This window comes from Salvelinus fontinalis, chromosome 8, assembly GCF_029448725.1.
Source record: "Salvelinus fontinalis isolate EN_2023a chromosome 8, ASM2944872v1, whole genome shotgun sequence".
Taxonomy (NCBI): Eukaryota; Metazoa; Chordata; class Actinopteri; order Salmoniformes; family Salmonidae; genus Salvelinus; species Salvelinus fontinalis.
In genome coordinates, this window is record NC_074672.1 from 24,690,421 (window position 1) to 24,713,564 (window position 23,144).

Sequence of the window (23,144 nt, forward strand, 5' to 3'; positions counted from 1 at the left end):
GAAACGAATAACATAGACTGCCCACCCAAAACACATGCCCTGACCAAAAACACATAAAAACTAACATAAATAGGTCAGGACTGTTACAGGGCCTACCACCATGATGGGAAAGCAACAACATTAAAAACAATAGCCTACAGCAGTTGAAATATATGCTTTGTTAAAAAAAAAAGGGCACAGTAACTTCAAATTGTCACATCATGAAGAGGGGAGATAATATTTCCAATATCCTTTCCATGTAGTGAAGTTATGTGACTGATTGTGAATCACACGGATTCTTTTTTTCCCTAGAACACCGTACCACGCGCCTGTCCTATTCCGAAAGATCCCGAATCTTACCTCGCTAATTCCGAAGGGAGCCGAGGAAAACCCGAGGATCCGCGCATAGACGAGAGCCGCTGTTTCCAATTCACCATTGCTAACAGCCATTTCATTTAGGTCATTTCTAGTTTTCATTATTTATACAATGACTGAGGATGGATTCCGAACGACTTGACATGTCCGTGAAAGACCTGGGATTTGGGATTTATCACCGCAAACAATGAATCGTTTTTTCAATCCCATCAAAGACCAAACCAGACGTGTGCATTTTTAAATATATAGGGCGCCTACAGTGTACATATTTTCAAAAAGGATGACTGCACTCTGAACGGAGTCCGCATATTGGCCTACAGTTGAATATGGAAGAGGATGGGTTATCACTGAAAATATAAAATCACAAGAGACTAGAATGGTCGAAAAAAGGCGTCTCTTTTTTTGATGGAGAATCCAACAAGCAGAGCAAGCCCCACAATAAAAGCGTGATGTTCTGTAATATGACCACCGTTATTTTCAAAATTGAGATGCGTTTACCAGTGATAGGATCCAGTTGATGACATTCACCGAGAAATAAGTATTTGAAAACAGAAAAGATTGTCAGAATTGGAATTTACCCATTTGTTCTATTCTGTCAGTGTGATGGGAATTTATTGCTGAACATTGGGAGAGCTTTATGGAAAACCCGAAGACATGACATGCACACGAAAAAAGAGAAAACGATCCTTTTTGTTCTTTAAAACCTGTGTTTATTTAAGAAGTCTGCAACAGGCTTAATTGACGGGGGAGCCTTGCCAAAGTAAAAGTATATGTGCATTAAGATCTGATTCTACTGAGGTGACAATACCCTGTATAAATGATGTTTTCAGTCATTTAATTGTGAAGGATGTCGACATTCATTGTGGATTATATTTGGAATTTATGCTCGTTTTGTTGACCCCTCTATGCCATTTACTGTTGCTTTACCATGATCTTTGAATCATTTTATATTTAATGTGGACTGCAAAAAGCGGCCTAGAATAAAATCCTAAACCTTTGTCTCGAGGACAAGCATAATAAATAAGGTAAGATTTCCTTTCACCTTCCTATGTCATTTTTTTGTTTCGGTGTTTTTGTTATTACTCATAGGCCCCACGTAGCCTTATTTTTTCCCTCAGGTACCTGGTTAATTCGTTAACTTGTGTGAAACCCATTTTTGGGGCTACAACATAGCCTATTTCTGTTATGATTCATGCAGCCCCATGACGCATGCCATAAACAAACTGTACATGTAGGCCCTTAATATCTTCTGGTTATTATAGTCGACACACACCACTGCAGATTTAAGTGCCATTTGTGTGATCTATGCCCTATGGTAAATTACAACGGGGAACCGCATTATGGACACGAGGCTATATCAATCGGTAGCTATATTATTCACTGGTCAAATTTCCGTTATGACAGCATCGATACAGGTCTACCCATTTGCGAATGCGATGCAACTGGGGTGTTGGGGTCTCGTCATCAGCCCTCGTTGATGAATTATTATCAACATCATCTGTTCATGAATTGTGAAAGGATTGGATCAAGTTGAATGCTTCAAATGACCCAGTCTACCATAGGCTCTAGGCCTATTCGCAATTGTTCATGCATTTACTTAACTTCAAACATGACGCGTCAAGCCCACCTCTAAACCTATTGTATTTTCCCTAGCCCCGGATGTGTTTATTCATATTCTAATACCGTTGTTTATAATTGCATTCGGTCGGTGATGAACAGTGTCAGAGTGATTCCGGCTCCTTTGGTTGGTGAATTCCGCGTCGCCTCCTCCCACCGCGACCATGGCAGCAGTACTCTATTGCTGTTGCTATCCAGTTCTTGACAATGGCTCAGCTACCACCAACCCACTCCAATTTCTCCAGGCCCCTCCCTTCATGATCTATAGCCTTTCGGTATTCCTGTGAAGCTCTTATATCCCTATAGCCAGTATATTAACTTTGCATCAAAATGATATAGGCCTACACATGATGATCTAATCTTACCTCATCAATATCTTTGTTTTTTCCCATCGTTTGAATTCCTTTTCCACTCACATCTTTCTGTATATTAATAATCTATTCTTCATATGCCTATTTCTCTTATACCTTTTTGGCCTCCAGGCATAAGCAACATAAGCAGGAAAATGAGTAGAATTGCAAGAAATGTGTTATAAAATTGCTAAATGCTCTCTCCGCCCCATGGCAAAATGGGTAGAACTGCAGAAAATTCGCTTTAAAACAGCAAAAATGTCTCCCTGCCCCGAGGCAAAATTTGTAGAATTGCAGGAAATTAACTTTAAAACTCTCTGCTGTGAAGATTTGGCCTGCTTGTTAGCATTCCCCCAAAGCAAATATCGCTTAGGGCCTCCAAAAGGCTAGAGCCGGCCCTGAATATAGGGCTTCTACAAACTGTTCTCATGTTCTAGCCACCAAGGTTCATGCCACTTAGACTAATAAAGTCACATGAAATGTAATAGACCAGAGCCTTATATTTGGATTGTAGATTCTTTATCTCAATATAAGGCTCTGGAACAGCCTAATTAATTCTAAATATCTTAGGCCTACAGTGTAATGATAGAGGTGATTGAATAGGAGACACCAATAGTGTGCTACAATAAATTTTAAAAATGATTTTAATAATTTACCAATTATTAGCCTATGACAGGTGTGTTTCTGCTGTGATTCTGCTATTGACACAGACAAGTGACACTCAACCACATACTTCATCTAGCTATTGTTAATCTACTAACTCAATATATCAGGTGCCACCCAGGGCCGGCCCCAGGCATAAGCGACATAAGCAGTCACAGGGCCCCCGGTCGCTTGTTGGAATCTATAGTATTCCACAAATGTAACCATGGGGAATGGTAATATAGAAGATATTATGTCTACATGACCATAGTATTACATCATGTGAACAGAGTCAAATGATACCACAGTCCCTTTCTATAGCTAGCAACACAAAACTGTGACATTGCTTTGGTTTAAAAATGTCTCATGCCTAATTAAGTAAGGCCCTGTTTATATCTGAAATGTTGGATTTACTATAACAAATAAAAAATTGAAAAATATTTGTATATGAGAGATTGGGCAATTAACAAGAATATAGGCCCCTATAGGTTTTTTTTTTAATATGCCATATTGAAATTGGTTTAAAGGTACACTACTGGTCAAAACCAAGGTAGCTTAGCAGTTCAGACGTATTTTTCCGTGTTGTCGTGTCGTGTCCTGTATATATATATATTTACACCTTTTCTTCACATATCTTTTATTTATTTTATTATCCAAGAACTCAACTACAAAAGCTTTCCTGCAAAAGCTTTCCTGCAACCCGCTTCACCAATTACAATAAGTACTATTTACCTCAATCTGAAAATCCATCGTGGAAGATAGCCAGGGGCTAATTCAGAAGCTAGCCTGAAAGCTAATCCAGAAGCTACTCCGATAGCTAGCCAGAAGCTAATCTGTAGCTGCCCCGAAATTAGCCGGTTTGCTGGCTAGCGTTGGTGTTTCAGCTGCCCACGTCTTGCGGTCATCAGCTATTCCTCTAGCTCGATAATCTACCGGCACTTTTGTGCAACGCGACTCGGACCGGAGCATTCCGGGACTTTTTTTCTCTCAGTTTCCCCGGATTCCAACCGCAGCCTCTGGACACTTGCACCTTGATTTCGCAGCTAGCTAGCTGCATACCGTGTGACTATTGGCTCCGTCGACCCCGGAGCTAACTCAAATCATGCTGGAGCTAGCCAGCTGAGGAGTTCCATCACCATCCGGACCCGCTTCTTTGTTGCTGCTGCAGATACGGAACCCCACCGGGCCTTCACGACTGACTGCCGACGTTATCTGCCCGAGGGATTTATCCAACCGGCACCTCCGTCCCGGCGTTACCTGAACGCTCATCTGAGGCCCGCTAATCGTTAGCTGTCTTATCGGCTGCTATCTGAACAAAACCCCACTACACGGAACCTACCGACGGAAACGCACGAGGTATCTACAAACAGACCTCCATCCTATGCTGCTACCGATAGCCATATACCCGGCCAGCTGTCTGGATCGCCACGACCCCAACCAACCTCTACTCACTGGACCCTTATTTATCACTCGATTAAGCTTGCCTCTCCTTAATGTAAATATGCCTTGTCCATTGCTGTTCTGGTTAGTGTTTATTGGCTTATTTCACTGTAGAGATTCTAGCCCTGCTCTCTATACCATATCCAACCCTGCAGTTCCACCACCCACATATGCGATGACATCACCTGGTTTCAATGATGTTTCTAGAGACAAGATCTCTCTCATCATCACTCAATACCTAGGTTTACCTCCACTGTATTCACATCCTACCATACCTTTGTCTGTACATTATTCCTTTAAACTATTTTATCGCCCCCAGAAACTTCCTTTTACTCTCTGCTCTGGTAGCTCTAGGCGACCAATTCTCATAGCTTTTAGCCGTACTATTATCCTACTTCTCCTCTGTTCCTCTGGTGATGTAGAGGTGAATCCAGGCCCTGCAGTACCTGGCTCCACTCCTATTCCCCAGGCGCTCTCTTTTGATGACTTCTGTAACCGTAATAGCCTTGGCTTCATGCATGTTAACATTAGGAGCCTCCTCCCTAAGTTTGTTTTGTTCACTGCTTTAGCACACTCTACCAACCCGGATGTATTAGCCGTGTCTGAATCCTGGCTTAGAAAGACCACCAAAAATTCAGACATTTTTATCCCCAATTACAATATTTTCAGACAAGATAGAACGGCCAAAGGGGGCGGTGTTGCAATCTACTGCAAAGACTGCCTGCAGAGTTCTGTTATACTATCCAGGTCTGTTCCCAAACAATTTGAACTTCTACTTTTAAAAATCCACCTCTCTAAAAACAAGTCTCTCACCGTTGCCGCCTGCTATAGACCACCCTCTGCCCCCAGCTGTGCTCTGGACACTATATGTGAACTGATTGCCCCCCATCTATCTTCAGAGCTCGTGCTGCTAGGCGACCTAAATTTGAACATGCTCAACACCCCAGCCACCCTACAATCTAAGCTTGATGCCCTCAATCTCACACAAATTATTAATGAACCTACCAGGTACCACCCCAATTCCGTAAACACGGGTACCCTCATAGATATCATCCTAACAAACTTGCCCTCCAAATACACCTCTGCTGTTTTTAACCAAGATCTCAGCGATCACTGCCTCATTGCCTGCATCCGTAATGGGTCAGCGGTCAAACGACCTCCACTCATCACTGTCAAACGCTCCCTGAAACACTTCAGCGAGCAGGCCTTCCTAATTGACCTGGCCGGGGTATCCTGGAAGGATATTGATCTCATCCCGTCAGTAGAGGATGCCTGGTCATTTTTAAAAAATGCCTTCCTCACCATCTTGAATAAGCATGCCCCATTCAAGAAATTTAGAACCAGGAACAGATATAGCCCTTGGTTCTCTCCTGACCTGACTGCCCTTAACCAACAGAAAAACATCCTATGGCGTTCTGCATTAGCATCGAACAGCCCCCGTGATATGCAACTTTTCAGGGAAGCCAGAAACCAATATACACAGGCAGTTAGAACAGCCAAGGCTAGCTTTTTCAAGCAGAAATTTGCTTCCTGCAACACAAATTCAAAAAAGTTCTGGGACACCGTAAAGTCCATGGAGAATAAGAACACCTCCTCCCAGCTTCCAACCGCCCTGAAGATAGGAAACACTGTCACCACCGACAAATCCACTATAATTGAGAATTTCAATAAGCATTTTTCTACGGCTGGCCATGCTTTCCACCTGGCTACCCCTACCCGGGACAACAGCACTGCCCTCCCCTCTGCTACTCGCCCAAGCCTTCCCCATTTCTCTTTCTCCCAAATACAGTCAGCTGATGTTCTTAATGAGCTGCAAAATCTGGACCCTTACAAATCAGCCGGGCTAGATAATCTGGACCCTTTCTTTCTAAAACTATCTGCTGAAATTGTTGCCACCCCTATTACTAGCCTCTTCAACCTCTCTTTCGTGTCGTCTGAGATCCCCAAAGATTGGAAAGCAGCTGCGGTTATCCCCCTCTTCAAAGGGGGGGACACCCTTGACCCTAACTGCTACAGACCTATATCTATCCTACCCTGCCTTTCTAAGGTCTTCGAAAGCCAAGTCAACAAACAGATTACCGACCATTTCGAATCACACCACACCTTCTCCGCTATGCAATCTGGTTTCAGAGCTGGTCATGGGTGCACCTCAGCCACGCTCAAGGTCATAAACGATATCGTAACCGCCATCGATAGGAAACAATACTGTGCAGCCGTATTCATTGACCTGGCCAAGGCTTTTGACTCTGTCAATCACCACATCCTCATTGGCAGACTCGACAGCCTTGGTTTCTCTAATGATTGCCTCGCCTGGTTCACCAACTACTTCTCTGATAGAGTTCAGTGTGTCAAATCGGAGGGTCTGTTGTCCGGGCCTCTGGCAGTCTCTACGGGGGTGCCACAGGGTTCAATTCTTGGACCGACTCTCTTCTCTGTTTACATCAATGATGTCGCTCTTGCTGCTGGTGATTCTCTGATCCACCTCTACGCAGACGACACTATTCTGTATACTTCTGGCCCTTCTTTTGACACTGTGTTAACAACCCTCCAGGCGAGCTTCAATGCCATACAACTCTCCTTCCGTGGCCTCCAACTGCTCTTAAATACAAGTAAAACCAAATGCATGCTCTTCAACCGATCGCTGCCTGCTCCTGCCCGCCTGTCCAACATCACTACTTTGGACGGCTCTGACTTAGAATATGTGGACAACTACAAATACCTAGGTGTCTGGTTAGACTGTAAACTCTCCTTCCAGACCCACATCAAACATCTCCAATCCAAAGTCAAATCTAGAATTGGCTTCCTATTCCGCAACAAAGCATCCTTTACTCATGCTGCCAAACATACCCTTGTAAAACTGACCATCCTACCAATCCTCGACTTCGGTGATGTCATTTACAAAATAGCCTCCAAAACCCTACTCAATAAATTGGATGCAGTCTATCACAGTGCCATCCGTTTTGTCACCAAAGCCCCATATACTACCCACCACTGCGACCTGTACACTCTCGTTGGCTGGCCCTCGCTTCATACTCGTCGCCAAACCCATTGGTTCCAGGTCATCTACAAGACCCTGCTAGGTAAAGTCCCCCCTTATCTCAGCTCGCTGGTCACCATAGCAGCACCTACCCGTAGCACGCGCTCCAGCAGGTATATCTCTCTAGTCACCCCCAAAACCAATTCTTCCTTTGGACGCCTCTCCTTCCAGTTCTCTGCTGCCAATGACTGGAACGAACTACAAAAATCTCTGAAACTGGAAACACCTATCTCCCTCACTAGCTTTAAGCACCAGCTGTCAGAGCAGCTCATAGATTACTGCACCTGTACATAACCCATCTACAATTTAGCCCAAACAACTACCTCTTTACCTACTGTATTTATTTATTAATTTATTTTGCTCCTTTGCACCCCATTATTTCTGTCTCTACTTTGCACTTTCTTCCAATGCAAACCAACCATTCCAGTGTTTTTTTTTTTAGTTTTTATTTTACTTGCTGTGTTGTACTCACTTCGCCTCCATGGCCTTTTTATATTTTTATTTATTTATACATATATCTGTTTGCCTTCACCTCCCTTATCTCACCTCACTTGCTCACATTGTATATAGACTTATTTTTTTATCTTTTTCACTGTATTATTGACTATATGTTTGTTTTTACTCCATGTGTAACTATGTGTTGTTGTATGTGTCGAACTGCTTTGCTTTATCTTGGCCAGGTCGCAATTGTAAATGAGAACGTGTTCTCAATTTGCCTACCTGGTTAAATAAAGGTTAAATAAATAAAAATAAATAAATAAAAAAATGTTTTAGAACACCTATTCATTCAAGGGGTTTTCTTTATTTGTACTATTTTCTACATTGTAGAATAATAGTGAAGACATCAAAACTATGAAATAACATATATGGAATCATGTAGTAACCAAAAAAGTGTTAAACAAATGAAAATATATTTTATATTTGGGATTCTTCAAATAGCCATCCTTTGCCTTGATGACAGCTTTGCACAATCTTGGCATTCTCTCAATCAGCTTCTCTCAATCAGGAATGCTTTTCCAACAGTCTTGAAGGAGCTCCCACATATGCTGAGCAATTGGGTTGAGGTCTGGTGATTGTGGAGGCCAGGTCATCTGATGCAGCACTCCATCACTCTCCTTCTTGGTAAAAGAGCCCTTACACATCCTGGAGGTGTGTTGGGTCATTTTCCTATTGAAAAACAAATGATAGTCCCACTAAGCACAAACCAGATGGGATGGTGTATCGATGCAGAATGCTGTGATAGCCATGCTGGTTAAGTGTGCCTTGAATTCTAAATAAATCACAGACAGTGTCACCAGCAAAGCACCCCCACACCATAACACCTCCTCCTCCATGCTTTACAGTGTGAAATACCAATGCCGAGACCATCCAGTTGGAACTAAAAATCTCAAATTTGGACTCCAGACTAAAGGACAAATTTCCATTGGTCTAATATCCATTGCTCGTGTTTCTTGGCCCAAGCAAGCCTCTTCTTATTGATGTCCTTTAGTAGTGGTTTCTTTGCAGCAATTCAACCATGAATGCTTGGTTCCCTCAGTCTCCTCTGAACAGTTGATGTTGAGATGTCTCTGTTACTTGAACTCTGTGAAGCATTATTTGGGCTGCAATTTCTGAGGCTGGTAACTCAAATTAACTTATTCTCTGCAGCAGAGGTAACTCTGGGTCTTCCATTCCTTTGGCGGTCCTCATGAGAGCCAGTTTCATCATAGCGCTTGATGGTTTTTGCGACTGCACTTGAAGAAACTTTCAAAGTTCTTGAAATGTTCCAGATTGACTGACCTTCATGTCTTAAAGTAATGATGGACTGTCATTTCTCTTTGCTTATTTGAGCTGTTCTTGCCATAATATGGACTTGGTCTTTTACCAAATAGGTCTATCTTCTGTATACTCCTCCTACCTTGTCACAACACAACTGGATTGGCTCAAATGCATTAAGAAGGAAAGAAATTCCATAAATGAACTTTTAAGAAGGCACACCTGTTAATTGAAATGCATTCCAGGTGACTACCTCATGAAGTTGGTTGAGAGAATGCCAAGAATGTGCAAAGCTGTCATCAAGGCAAAGGGTGGCTATTTGAAGAATCTCAAATATAAAATATATTTTGATTTGTTTAACACTTTTTTTGTTTACTACATGATTCCATGTGTTATTTAATAGTGTTGATATCTTCACTATTATTCTACAATAGTAAATAGTAAAAAAATAGTAAAATTAAAGAAAAACCCTTGAATGAGAGGTGTTCTAAAACTTTTGACCAGTAGTGTACATTTATGTATTTCAGCTCTTATTCATTAATATAAGCATTATTATTCAATAATATGGGTTTAATTTTTAAATTAAGGAGAACTGGGCTCATCAGGGACCACTGGGTTATTATGAGTAACTGTGTTAGCACTTTATAATAACTTTAATTAGAACGCCATCATAAATACTCATGTATGCTTATAAATGTTTTAGAAATTATTCTAAATGTATATAATAATTTTACTCTACGTATAAATAATTGTTTACTAAGAAAACTTTTCTGAAGTGTTATCATAGACTTTGAGAACTAACTATGGGTGCACTTATAACTGAAAACAGTTTATTATGTGATACCTTCATTGGCTTTATCATATGGTATGCACTCCCCAGAAAAAAACGAAACAATAGCTATTCTCCATCTGAAACTATCAATGCCCCCACCATTCATCACAATAGTTCATATAGTCTTACAGACAGACAGACAGACACGACACGACACGACACCGCACGCACGCACGCACGCACGCACGCACGCACGCACGCACGCACGCACGCACGCACGCACACACACACACACACACACACAGAGAGAGAATAACACAGCACAAGGCAGAATGGTCCTGTAGCCTAGCAACAAGCTGCTGTAATTACTGTGACAGAAATACATTAGTATGCCTGCGGTGAAACAATGGTTCTAAGCCTTTCTCTCTCCTGTAGGACTCACATACTCCATAATCATCACCTGTACATTCCCCCGATTACTTCCGAAGGTTTCATCAATACAAATGATGGTGGTGGAGGGGTCAATACCGATTGACTCCCATCACACACACACCCACAAGAGAGCATGCACAGACACGTACACATGCACACCACTGAGCTATCAGACATACTGTACATCTCAAGTGTCACTGTGCAATGCAACCTCTTTTGGAAATGCCCGGTCAGTGGTCCCCAAAGTGACTGCACCAATGAGGCTTCATCAAGCAAATGCCATCTCAACTTCACAAGTGATTTGTTTTCCCCGATCTCCTTCACAGACACACACACACACACACACACACACACACACACACACACACACACACACACACACACACACACACACACACACACACACACACACACACACACACACACACACACACACACACACACAAATATTGTAAGGTGTTGTAGCCTAGCAACAAGCGAGGTAATTACCGTGACAGACTAGTTGCTGGCATGCCATGTAGCGTGTGGAGAAAACAGCTGATATGATTGGTGCTGAGGGGGAAAGAGAAGATGTTCCACAGCATGCTACAGCAGATGCCTATGTGAGCCCTGTTTCACCCCTTGTAGAAACAATTGATTGATTCCATGGGACAAATGATTTGTGTAATTCCGAGAATGATGACTTGAACATCTTCCTCCGCTATTATGACATTTGATTCTGTATTACAGGCCTTGAATAATGCTTGAAGATAGGGGCTTTAATACAATGTATTAATGTTGTAAACAACTACAGTCAGAACGTTATTTTGGGGTAAAGGGTGGGGAAGGTGGGACAGACTTGGACATAAAGATGGAAAATTAGTTAAAGGGATAGTTCAGGATACCATTTGTATGTCTCTGCGTCCAGTATGAAGGAAGTTAGAGGTAGTTTTGCGAGCCAATTCTAACTAGCGTTAGGTTAGTGAAAAATAATAATAACTGTATCCACGGGTCCATCTGACTCTGGGGAAGTAGATAAAGGGGTTCATTGGCAAGATCCCGAACTATCCCTTAAAGAGTTAACTGAAATAGAATGACATACCTTATTATTACGATGTACTACATACAGTGGGGTCCAGAATTATTGGATCCCTTGATAACGATGAGCAAAAAATACTGTATAAAATAAATAATTCAAATACTGGGCTAAATTGTATGCTCATTTGTTAAACAAGTAATGCAAAAAATAAATAAAAAAGATATGGGTCAAAATGATTGGATCCCCTGTTTTCAATACTCCAGAACCATTTGCATTTTAGTCTTTCTTTTTTTTTAGCAGACGCTCTTATCCAGAGCAACTTACGGTTAGTGCATTCATCTCAAACTAGCTGAGACATAAGGCAGATGTATTATTTAAGATACTCTTTGAAGAGGTAGGTTTTCAGACATTTTCGTAAGATGGGCATGGACAGTGCTGTCCTAGCATCAGGGGAAAGCTGGTTCCACCATTGGGGTGCCAGACCAGAGGAGAGCTTTGACCACTTCTCCCGTAGGGGTGGGACAGCCAAGAGACCAGCGGTGGCAGAACAGAGCGCTCAGGTTTGGATGTAGGGTTTGAGCATAGCCTGAAGTTAGAGCAGGGCAGTTCCCTTTGCTGCTCCATAGGCAGGTACTATGGTCTTGTAGTGGATGCCCGCTTCGACTGGAAGCCAGTGGAGTGTATGGAGGAGTGAAGTGAAGAGAGAACTTGGGAGGTTGAACACTAGATGGGCTGCAGTGTTCTGGATAAGTTGTAGGTGTTTGATGGCACACGCGGGGAGTCCAGCAAGCAGAGAGTTGCAGTAGTCCAGAAGGGATATGACGAGTGACTGGATTAGGACCTGCGCCTCTTCCTGTGTGAGGAAAAGTCGTACTCTACGGATGTTGTAGAGCATGAACCTGCAGGAGAGAGTCACTGCTTTGATGTTTGCAGAGAACGACAGGGTGTTGTCAAGGGTCACGCCAAGGTCTTTTGCATTCTGGGAGGGGGACACAGTAGAGTTTTCAAACGTGATGGAGAGGTCTTGGGAGGAAGAGTAGCTCCGTCTTGTTGAGGTTGAGCTTGAGGTGGCGGGCTGACATACACGCTGAGATATCTGCCAGGCACGCAGAGATGCATGTTGCCACCTGGGTGTCAGAAGGGGGAATGAGAAAAGCAGTTGAGTGTCATCCGCATAGCAATGATAGAAGAGACCATGAGAGGATATGACAGAGCCGAGTGACTTGGTGTTTGGAGAAAAGAGGAGAGGACCTAGAACTGAGCCCTGGGGGGCACCAGTAGTGAGAGCACATGGTGCAGACACAGATCCTCTCTGCGCCGCCTGGTAAGAGCACATGCCAAGCAGGATGCAATCCAGGAGTGTGCAGAGCATGAGACGCACAATCCTGAGAGGGTGGAGAGGAGGGTCTGGTAATTCACAGTGTCGAAGGCAGCAGATAGATCGAGGAGGATGAGAACAGCAGAGAGAAAGAGTCAGCTTTGGCACAGAGAAGAGCAGTCTCAGTTGAGTGACCCGTCTTGAAGTCTGACTGATTAGTGTCAAGAAGATCGTTCTGAGAGAGATAACGAGAGAGTTGGTCAGAGAAAGCACGCTCAAGTGTTTAGGAAAGAAAAGAATGAAGGGATACTGATCAGAGGGGTTGAGTGCTGGTTTCTTGAGGAGGAGAGATACTCTGGCCCTCTTGAAGTCAGAGGGGACGCAGCCAGTGGTCAGGGATGAGTTGATGAGGGAGGAATGGGAGAAGGTCTCCAGAGATGGTCTGGAGAAGGGAAGAGGGAATGACTGTCGAGTGGGCATGTTGTTGGGCAGCTGGATTTCAGCGGGATTTCAGCTGGAGAGAGGGAAGAAAGAGGTCAAGGCGAAGGGGAGTTCTGTGTGAGTGGGACCAGTGGACTCAGTATGCTGAGTGAATGAGGAGTGGTAGTCATCAATCTTTTTATCAAGAGAGGAAGGAGAGAGAGGAGGTGGAGGATTAAAGAGGAAGGAGAAAGTGGAAAAGAGTTTCCCAGGGTTGGAGGCAGAGGCTTGGAATTAAGAGTGATAGAAAGTGGCTTTAGCAGAGGATACAGAAGAGAAGGTAAAGAGGAGGGAGTGGAAGGATGATAGGTTCTCCGGAAGTTTAGTTTTCCTCCATTTTTGCCTAGCTGCTCAGCACCCTACCCCTGCGAGGATAAAGTCACTGAGCCTTTTTCTAAAATGTTTATGAGATTGGAGAACACATTGGGAGGGACCTTAGGCCATTCCAAGTCAAAAATCTGGTTGCCTCTGCCCAGAGGCCGCAGTTGGATCTTCTAGCAAGACAACAACCACAAGCGCACACCAAAATCCACAAAGAAATTGTTAATTTACCACAAAATCAACATTTTGCAATGGCCATCTCAGTCTCCAGAATTGAACACCATTGAAAATGTGTTGTTTGAATTGAAGAAGGCAGTCCATAAGCACAGATGAAGGAAATCTAGGAACTGGAAAGATTCTGAATGGAGGAATGGTCAAGATCCTTCCCAATGTGTTCTTTAATTTCATAAAACATTTTAGAAAAAGGCTCAGTGTCATTATCCTCGCAGGGGGAGGGTGCTGGAGTATTGAAAACAGATCCAATCATTTTGATCAATATCTTTTTTATATTTTTTATTACTTGTTGAACAAAACCTCTTTCTCTGAGAAATAGTATTAGTATAAAATAATATACTGTAATTGTTCTATTTTTTGGTAGCATACAATATAGCTCAGTATTTGTATTATTAATTTTAAGGGAGGACAGCGACGACGCCGGGGTTCGCGGCCACAGAGTAAGCCCAAAAGACAGCCCCCCCCAAAAATTGGTGGTCGGCGGAGCCGAGGAATGAGCCAGGGACCGTCAGGGAGTCGAAGGAGGAACTCGACGAAAGATTCCGGAGCGAGGTGGTGGCGATGAGAGTGCTGCAGAGCGGGCGTGCTGAGGAGCGTGACACCAGTCCGGTGTCATCTGCATCAGTTTCACGCATCTGGCCTCCAGTGCGCCTCCCCAGTCCGGTACGTCCTGTGTCTCCTCCACTCCCTCGCCCTGAAGTGTGGGTCACCGTTCCGGTACGATTTGTGCCAGTTCTACACACCAGGTCTCCAGTGCGCATACACAGCCCAGTATGTCCTGTGCCAGCTCCCCGCACTCGCCGTGCGAAGTGTGTCATTGTTCCGGTACAATTTGTGCCGGTTCTATGCACCAGGTCTCCAGTGCGCCTCCACAGCCCAGTACGTCCTGTACCTGCTCCTCGCACTCTCCCTGAAGTGCGTGTCCCTTGTTCGGTACGTCCTGTGCCTGCTACTCGCGCTCTCCCTGAAGTGCGTGTCCCCAGTCCGGTACGTCCTGTGCCTGCTCCTCGCACTCTCGCTGAAGTGTGTGTCCCCAGTCCGGTACATCCTGTGCCTGCTCCTCGCACTCTCCCTCAAGTACGCCTTCCCAGTCAGGTACGTCCTGTGCCTGCTCCCCGCACTCGCCCTGAAGTGCATGTCACCAGTCTGGTGCCACCTGTGCCGGCCCCACGCATCAGGCCTCCAGTGCGCCTCCCCAGTCCAGAGCGGCAGGCGACGGTCCCCAGTCCAGAGCGTCAGGCGACGGTCCCCAGTCCAGAACTTCAGGCAACGGTCCCCAGTCCAGAGCTTCAGGCGACGGTCCCCAGTCCAGAGCTTCAGGCGACGGTCCCCAGTCCAGAGCTTCAGGCGACGGTCCCCAGTCCAGAGCTTCAGGCGACGGTCCCCAGTCCAGAGCTTCAGGCGACGAGTCCCAGTCCAGAGCTTCTGGCGACGGTTCACAGTCCGGAGCTGCCGGCCACGTTTCACAGTCCGGAACCTCCTGAGACGGTCCATGGTCCGGAACCTCTTGCGATGGTCCATGGTCCAGAACCTCCAGCTCCAGGGCAGGAGCCTTCCTCTGTGCCGATGCCCAGTCCGAGCACGGCGTCCAGCTCAGCTCCAGGGCAGGAGCCTTCCTCTGCCCCGATGTCCAGTCCAGGCACGGTGTCCAGTCCCACCCCAAGGCCGGAGCCTTCCTCTATGCCGGTGCCCAGTCCTGGCACGGCGTCCGGTCCCGCTCCATGGCAGGAGCCTTCCTCTGCGCCGATGTCCAGTCCAGGCACGGCGTTCTACCCAGCTCCATGGCCGGACCCGTGGTCTGGGCGGGGGCAAAGACCCGCACCGGAGCCGCCACCGACACTAGTCACCCCCGCCCAGTCCGGATGCGGCGTACAACCCAGCTCCATGACCGGGGCCCTCCTCTACGCCAATGCCCAGTCCGGGCATGGCGTTCTACCCGGCTCCATGGCCGGACCCATGGTCTGGGCGGGGGCAAAGACCCGCACCGGAGCCGCCACCGACACTAGTCACCCCCCCCCCCCCCCCCCCCCCTACCATCCCCAGTTGGTTTCAGGTTTTGCGGCCAGAGTCCGCACCTTTGGGGGGAGGGTGGGGGTACTGTCACGCCCTGACCATAGAGAGCCTTGTGATTCTCTATTTTGGTTAGGTCGGGGTGTGACTAGGGGGAGTGTTCCTATCTAGGTGTTTTGATTTCTATGTTGGCCTGGTATGGTTCCCAATCAGAGGCAGCTGTTTATTGTTGTCTCTGATTGGGGATCATATTTAGGCAGCCATTTCCCCACTGGTTTTTGTGGGATCTTGTTTTCGTGTTGATGCCTGTGAGCTCTACAGTACGTTACGTTTCGTTGCTCTTTATTGTTTTTGTGAGTTTCAATTAATAAACACGTGGAAATCTACGTACGCTGCGCCTTGTTCCGAGTATGATTACCACGACGATCGTGACATCATCTTTAATAAGGGATCGTTAGCTGACATGGTCTAGTTGATCTGGAGATTTCTAAAATAGTTATAAATAGCTCTCTTAAGACAGGGGTTCCCATACTTTTTCATTCGGGGCCCCCCTTCCAGCATTGGGGAACATCCCGCGCAACGTCTATTTCTATGGGCACCATCACTGTTCATCACTGTTCAGAGAATTTTGCAGGTTTATGTAACGGCTGTCTTCGGGTGAAAGAGAGGAGGACCAAAATGCAGCGTGATGATAATCCATATTTTAATTAGGATATTTAAACGACGAACAAAAACAACAAACTGACAGAAGGAACCGAAAACGCGACAGTCCTGAACATGGGAACACAGAACAGATGAACACACGAACAGGAACAATCACCCACAAACAAACAGTGAAAACAGGATACCTTAATATGGTTACCAATCAGAGACAATGACAAACACCTGGCTCTGATTGAGAACCATATTAGGCCAAACAACAAACCCAACATAGAAACACAAAACATAGAATGCCCACCCAGCTCACATCCTGACCAACTAAACAAAGACTAAACAAAGTAAATAAGGTCAGGAACGTGACAGTTTAAAGCTTATTTCTTGCAATTCTACACATTTTGTCAGGGTGCAAAGAAAAAATGTCAGTTTTAAAGCAAATATTCTTGCAATTCTATACATTTTGCCATGTCATGTGATATTTGAGTGACAAACAATTGACAACAGTATATATGGGCTAAAAAAACGTTAGCTGACATGGGCTAGTTGATCTGGACATTTCTGACAAATTATAAACAGCTCTCTAAGGTATACAATGACTGACATGACAAGAGGAACTGATGATGCACTAGCCAATTTCAAATTGCACCTTGTGCATTCTACCATTACAACTTTTAAGAGTAAGTTGAAAGCCGGCGTGAGTTTGTTTTATTTATTTTGGGGGGGAGGGGGGACCCACAGGCCCCAGAGTTTGGGAACCACTGTGCTAAATTACATAAATGCAAATGTAAAAAATGCTGCTGGAGTATTGAAAACAATTTTGACAAATAATAATTTTGACATATCTTTCAGGTTTAGCTCAGTATTTGTATTATTTATTTGATACTGTATTTTTTGCTCATCCTTATCAAGGAATCCAATCATTCTGGAACCCGCTGTATATAAACTGGGGCTACTAGGGCTAATCATCTGCATATAGGTAGTTACACGGTTGATAGAATGGCTGTGTCTAACACTTCATACTCTTACCTAACTCCATATTGGCCTAGCACGATATTGACAGTTAGGTAATCATTGCATATCATAACCACCACTTCCTGGAAATTATGACATTTTACAAAACAACTGCTGCAGTCCAGCTAGGCCAATGCTGGAATCATAAAAGCATTGTATTTTACTATTAGAAAACCCAAGAGAGACACACCTCTCATATTAACCTTATACAGTATACTCCCTGCAAACGCTTACACTGTATTATTCCACACTGATGTCAGACCTGGAAGTCCATCCAAACATTTAATGCTTGCTGTTCTTACTTCCTGTTTACAGGAGCTGAAGCTGTGAGAAGAAGAGGCACGAGAGGTAGAGCTACAGGAAACAAGGGGCTTAGTGAAAAATGGGGCAATGCAGACTGAAGCGCTCCGGTTCCATGTGAGATCAAAAGGAGAGGCAACCACGAGGACGAACGAAAGGGCAGCTGGAGGAGGAGGCGGAGGAGGAGAGGGAGAAGGAGGAGTGGATTTCAGGAGAGAAGTGGGCATAACCTGGGAGACAAAGGGATGGCCAATGGCAACGAGACCAGTGAGGGGCTCGCCGGTCCCCTGGCGGCGGTGGTGGCCACGACGGGAGGGATGGCAGTCGGGGGCCCATCGTCAGCTGTGTCCACCTACATCAAACTGGTCCTACTGGGGCTAATCATCTGCATCAGCCTGGTGGGGAACCTGGTGGTGTCTCTGCTGGTCCTCAGGGACCGGGCCCTGCACAAGGCCCCCTACTACTTCCTGCTGGACCTGTGCCTGGCCGACACTATCCGCTCGGCCGTCTGCTTCCCCTTCGTGCTGGTGTCCATCAAGAACGGCTCGGCCTGGACCTACAGCGTGCTCAGCTGCAAGGTGGTGGCCTTCATGGCCGTGCTCTTCTGCTTCCATGCCGCCTTCATGTTATTTTGCATCAGCGTGACGCGCTACATGGCCATCGCCCACCACCGCTTCTACTCCAAGCGCATGACCTTCTGGACGTGCGTGGCGGTGGTGTGCATGGTGTGGACACTGTCGGTGGCCATGGCCTTCCCACCTGTCTTTGATGTGGGCACCTACAAGTTCATCCGCGAGGAGGACCAGTGCATCTTCGAGCACCGCTACTTCAAGGCAAACGACACACTGGGCTTTATGCTGATGCTGGCCGTGCTGATCCTGGCCACGCACGTGGTCTACATGAAACTGCTGCTCTTCGAGTACAAGCACCGCAAGATGAAGCCCGTCCAGATGGTGCCAGCTATTAGCCAAAACTGGACCTTCCATGGGCCTGGCGCCACCGGCCAGGCGGCAGCCAACTGGATCGCAGGCTTTGGTCGGGGCCCCATGCCGCCCACCCTGCTGGGCATCCGGCAGAACTTGCACAACCAGAACCGGCGCCTGTTGGGCATGGAGGAGTTCAAGGCGGAGAAGCAGCTCGGCAGGATGTTCTACGTGATCACCCTGTTGTTCCTGGTGCTGTGGTCACCCTACATAGTGGCCTGCTACTGGCGGGTGTTTGTCAAGGCCTGCACCATACCGCACCGGTACCTCTCCACTACCGTATGGATGAGCTTTGCCCAGGCAGGGGTAAACCCCATTGTCTGCTTCTTCCTCAACAAGGACCTGAAGAAGGGGCTCCTGGCACACCTGCCAGCCAGCTGTAGGACTAAACCTCATCTGCCCCGAGAGCCTTATCGCGTCATGTGAGGGGGGCGGTGGGCGGTCGTTACCTGGGGAGGGTGGGGTGGGGGGGTGGCAGGGATGTCTGGGAGTTGTTTGGTTGGCTGAGGGACCATTTGAGTTGTTGTGGCCTTTGATTCAGTGCAAGATGATTTAAAAGGGGTGGGTGTCAGTCTGGAACTGTTGAAGAGGTTAAAATTTCAGAATTCCATTCACCTCCATGTGATGTATCTGGGTTTCTGCTTGTCAGAGGAGAGCATAGGTATTTCAAGCTTATTTGGGATGTTCTAAATTGTTTTTCTAAAGTCTTATTGGGGGAGTATTACACACAGTAACAGGCATGTGGTTGCTGCAGTGTAGAAACCATGAAACCAATTGTTGGTCTAAAATTATTATAGAAAGAATGTATGACTTCCTTATTTTATTATCAAACCAAAAACACCTTTGACTCAAGCTTATAGATTTGGATACATTTTTAGATCAGTTACATTAAATTGCTAACTGCCATTTTTATGTTATTTTTTTAAATATAAATGGCCTTCTCCACACAGAAAGAATAGGAGACTGAACCAACAACAAAAGAGTCCATCTCAAATGCATGTATGTATTCTTACTTTTAATGTGGAACAAATATGAAACTGCTTCCTTCAACTGCTTGAATCAAAGGCATCAGCAACACAGTCAAACATACAAAATATGAGTTTTGTACAAATAGCATATTCAGGCACTCTCACGGGTTTATTTAGTGTTTCTCAGATTAATTATTATGTTTATTTATTTGTCCATCTTGAGATCTGACGTAATTTTAATGATTTGAACAACTAATACCCTTGAAAGAAAACATGCAAGATTTAGTGAAGTCGACGGAAGTAGAAACTGACAAGAGGCTATCATGGAATGTCAGCAAGAGTTATTATGGCATGGTCATACGTTACAAAAATGTGCAAGTAACATTCTCATTTGGTCTAACGAACACCTCAAATCAGTGAACTATGGGAGATGGGAAAAACACGTGTTAACAAGAGCTGCCATCGAGAAAAGTTTGATCTTGTGTTCATTAGCGTTGAACAGAAATGAGCAGATACTAATTGTGAAGTGTTAATAGTCAGACAGAATTATGAAGTGCATGTTTAGGTGATATTTGTGTTATCCCATGATTCCCGAGGATAACTTAAACAAAACAATGCCCCAATCAAGGACAAACTATGAGAATCTGAGTCCATTTTATAACAGAAAACCAATGATGCATTGACAGAAAATGCTCAGTGCTCTTTCTAAATTCCTGTTGCTGCAGGTGGTATTGTTACAGATGATTGAACACCTTGGAAATCTCTTTAAATCTCGCAAATTGTTTAAAAAGACAGTGATAGGAATGTTCATAAAAGCTAAATCAGAATGTTTATATCTTCAGATAGGATAAAGTTATTTATCTTTGATGACATCATCACTTCACATGACGGTCTTGGAAGAGGGGTGGGGGGAAAAACTTGCCCATTTATGTTTTTGCACATTGGAGGATGATAAATCAATAGTTTTTTCTTAACATGATTTAGAATTGAACCAGAATGCTAACCAAGTGTAGACCAGGACACAGAGATTGTAATATCTTAAGTGAATGTCAAGGAGAGGTTTGGAACGTGATACTATCCCTTTGTGGGTACAACTGTACGTTTTTGGGGGGGTTTTCTAATTGTCTACTGTTGTCTGCAAACGATAACAATGACACCCATCTAACAATAACAATGAAAAAGCAACAGAAATTTGAATTGTTATTTCTATTATCTGGGTTATGGCCTTACTCTGTACAAAAAAAAAAAAGTTTGTTTATAACCAATGCAAGAAAGAGTTGACAGCTGTATACCTCTATGTGTTGAAGTAATAAACATCAAGGGATTATTCCAACTGATGGGGAAACACAACACTGTGTAATTAATGACTTTCGGTGGGAACGCATAACTCTCCCCCTCGCAACCTAAGAGTAAAAGCTCCAGTCAAAAACTTTAACATGGATGGTATTAGAGAAAAAACACTTGCCAAATTGTAACACGGGAGTGTACAATTTTGTGCAAAGGACAGAGAAAACTTTAATCCAAAACGGATAATTAATGGAATTAACAAAAGCCCTTCCTGGATTATTGTGGATTTCTTTCAGAATTTTTGTTGTTGTTTCTTCTCTTATCAGTGGGAGGGGGGGAGGGGATGAGGCTGGTGTTGTGTATTGATCTGTGAAAACAAGGAATGAAAAAAGATGTGTGAATTTTGGGGTTGGTGTGTGTTGGGGAGGGAAGGAGGGAGACCGGGGGTGATTTTTTGATAAGCAGAAATGCCTGACAGTGCTTTTTTTGTTGCTTCAGGCACACTACCTTTTGTAAATTAACTGTGACCTCTGTACTATTTAATGTGTATTATATGGACAATGGACTAACTTGGAACTGGGGGGGGGGGGTCCTGGACATCATATTTTTACCATGCATGTGTGTGTGAGTGTTTCTGTACGTAAGTATGATGGTGTGTATGTTTAGAGGCTAGACTAGAGGGGTGAAAACCAAGGATATTTGGGGAATAGGAATGGCCAGAAACACGTTGCATTTTGAAAAATGTCAGTCCTGCAAATGCTTATTCGAGTCTTTTTCACCCTCAGCCTGTTCCTGACACAGAGAATTGAATGTGCTAAAACCAATGAGGTTCATTCAAAAACCTGATGCAACGAGTGTGTCTTCTTAAACCATTGAATTGCAAAGCCTCTAGAGGTATAACATTTTTTACATGTGCAGTTCCTCTTAATTGGACGACAGAGCCTTCTGTCTGAATGGGGATTATGTTATTGCTTGTATGGGAATATAAAGGTTGAAGACAGTTTGAGATTGTCTTGGGGTGAGTGGTTCTATCCACACAGATACTATGATTATTGCACTCTTATTCATTTCCAATGTGTCTCAGTGAAAGGAATAACATCATATAAAATAATGTTATACATGATTTTTTGTTTGGTTTGAAATACACTGCATTTTGTTAGTCATAGAACTGATTCAATTTCTATCTCTTCTGTAGTGTTTGGGCTTTGTAAAAGCCCAAAACCATCCAAAAGCCAATTTGACTTCTGAATATTTCATTTTATGTCTCATCTAAGTTCATGGATTTTACAGTGTAGCTGTAGTTATTATGACCCTGTATGTGGAGACTACATACATACTTATGTTGTGGATTTAAAATAAGAAATTTCACATGTGCGCATCCACAGTGTTATTATACATGAAATCTATGAAAATACAGAATCATAAGAATAGTCTCTGAATAGTAGAACAAATCCTGAATTTCAGAACTTAAACACTTTTTTTACTTTACCCTTTAATTAAGCTGGACCCCAAAATGTCAAAGCTCACAGAACAATCTGCAGATGAATATCAAACGTAAAATACAAGAGGTTTGAAGGATACCTATGTAAATGTCTTTAAACCTCTAAATATTATGGAAGCAGCAAGTCAGAGTGTGTGATTTCCATTTCTTTCTTGTATTATTTAAAAAGAAAATGGTTGAGCTGTTAAGCATGTCTCTGGCCATTTAGGATTTTTGTTGTTGGTTTTTGTAATGAAAAATAAATTTCCTTTGAAACTATTGACAGATTGCAAGATGTAAAAGTAAGGAGCAAGTACAACATTTTATTCTATGCCGTGAAGTCAAACACAAGACAATTTTAATATTGATTCAGATCATAAAACATTCTCAGCTAGAGTATGTTGCTCCTCACCTGGGATATTCATTTTAACATTTATTTTGTGTATTGCACTCATGTTTTTTAGCCCACGCAACAGAAAGAGGACATAACCCCGCCACAAAAGTATGAGTTCACAGGGTTACAAGAGACCATTGTAAAGGTAGTAAAGATACGGTTTTCCTTTTCCATGCCTTGTTATCCATATATAAGGTCACCAAGTTGTCAAGAGTTTACAAAACCCCAGATTATCATACATTTTGTCATTTAATCTGCCTTTTAGATGATCGGCACTTGTGGGT

General features: G+C 44.1%; 1 protein-coding gene across 1 annotated transcript; it reads left to right on the forward strand.

Annotated features, from left to right (window-relative positions):
- The first annotated feature begins 279 nt into the window (after positions 1–279).
- LOC129860935 (probable G-protein coupled receptor 173) lies at positions 280–22,745 on the forward strand. Its single transcript, XM_055931867.1, has 2 exons — positions 280–1,379; positions 17,764–22,745. The coding sequence occupies exon 2, from the start codon at positions 17,994–17,996 to the stop codon at positions 19,155–19,157; it is 1,164 nt and encodes a 387-aa protein (XP_055787842.1). The 5' UTR covers positions 280–1,379; positions 17,764–17,993; the 3' UTR covers positions 19,158–22,745.
- The last annotated feature ends 399 nt before the right edge of the window (positions 22,746–23,144 follow it).

Coding starts and splice junctions, on each gene's coding strand:
- LOC129860935 (XM_055931867.1), top strand. CDS start 17,994: ATGGCCAATGGCAACGAGACCAGTGAGGGGCTCGCCGGTCCCCTGGCG.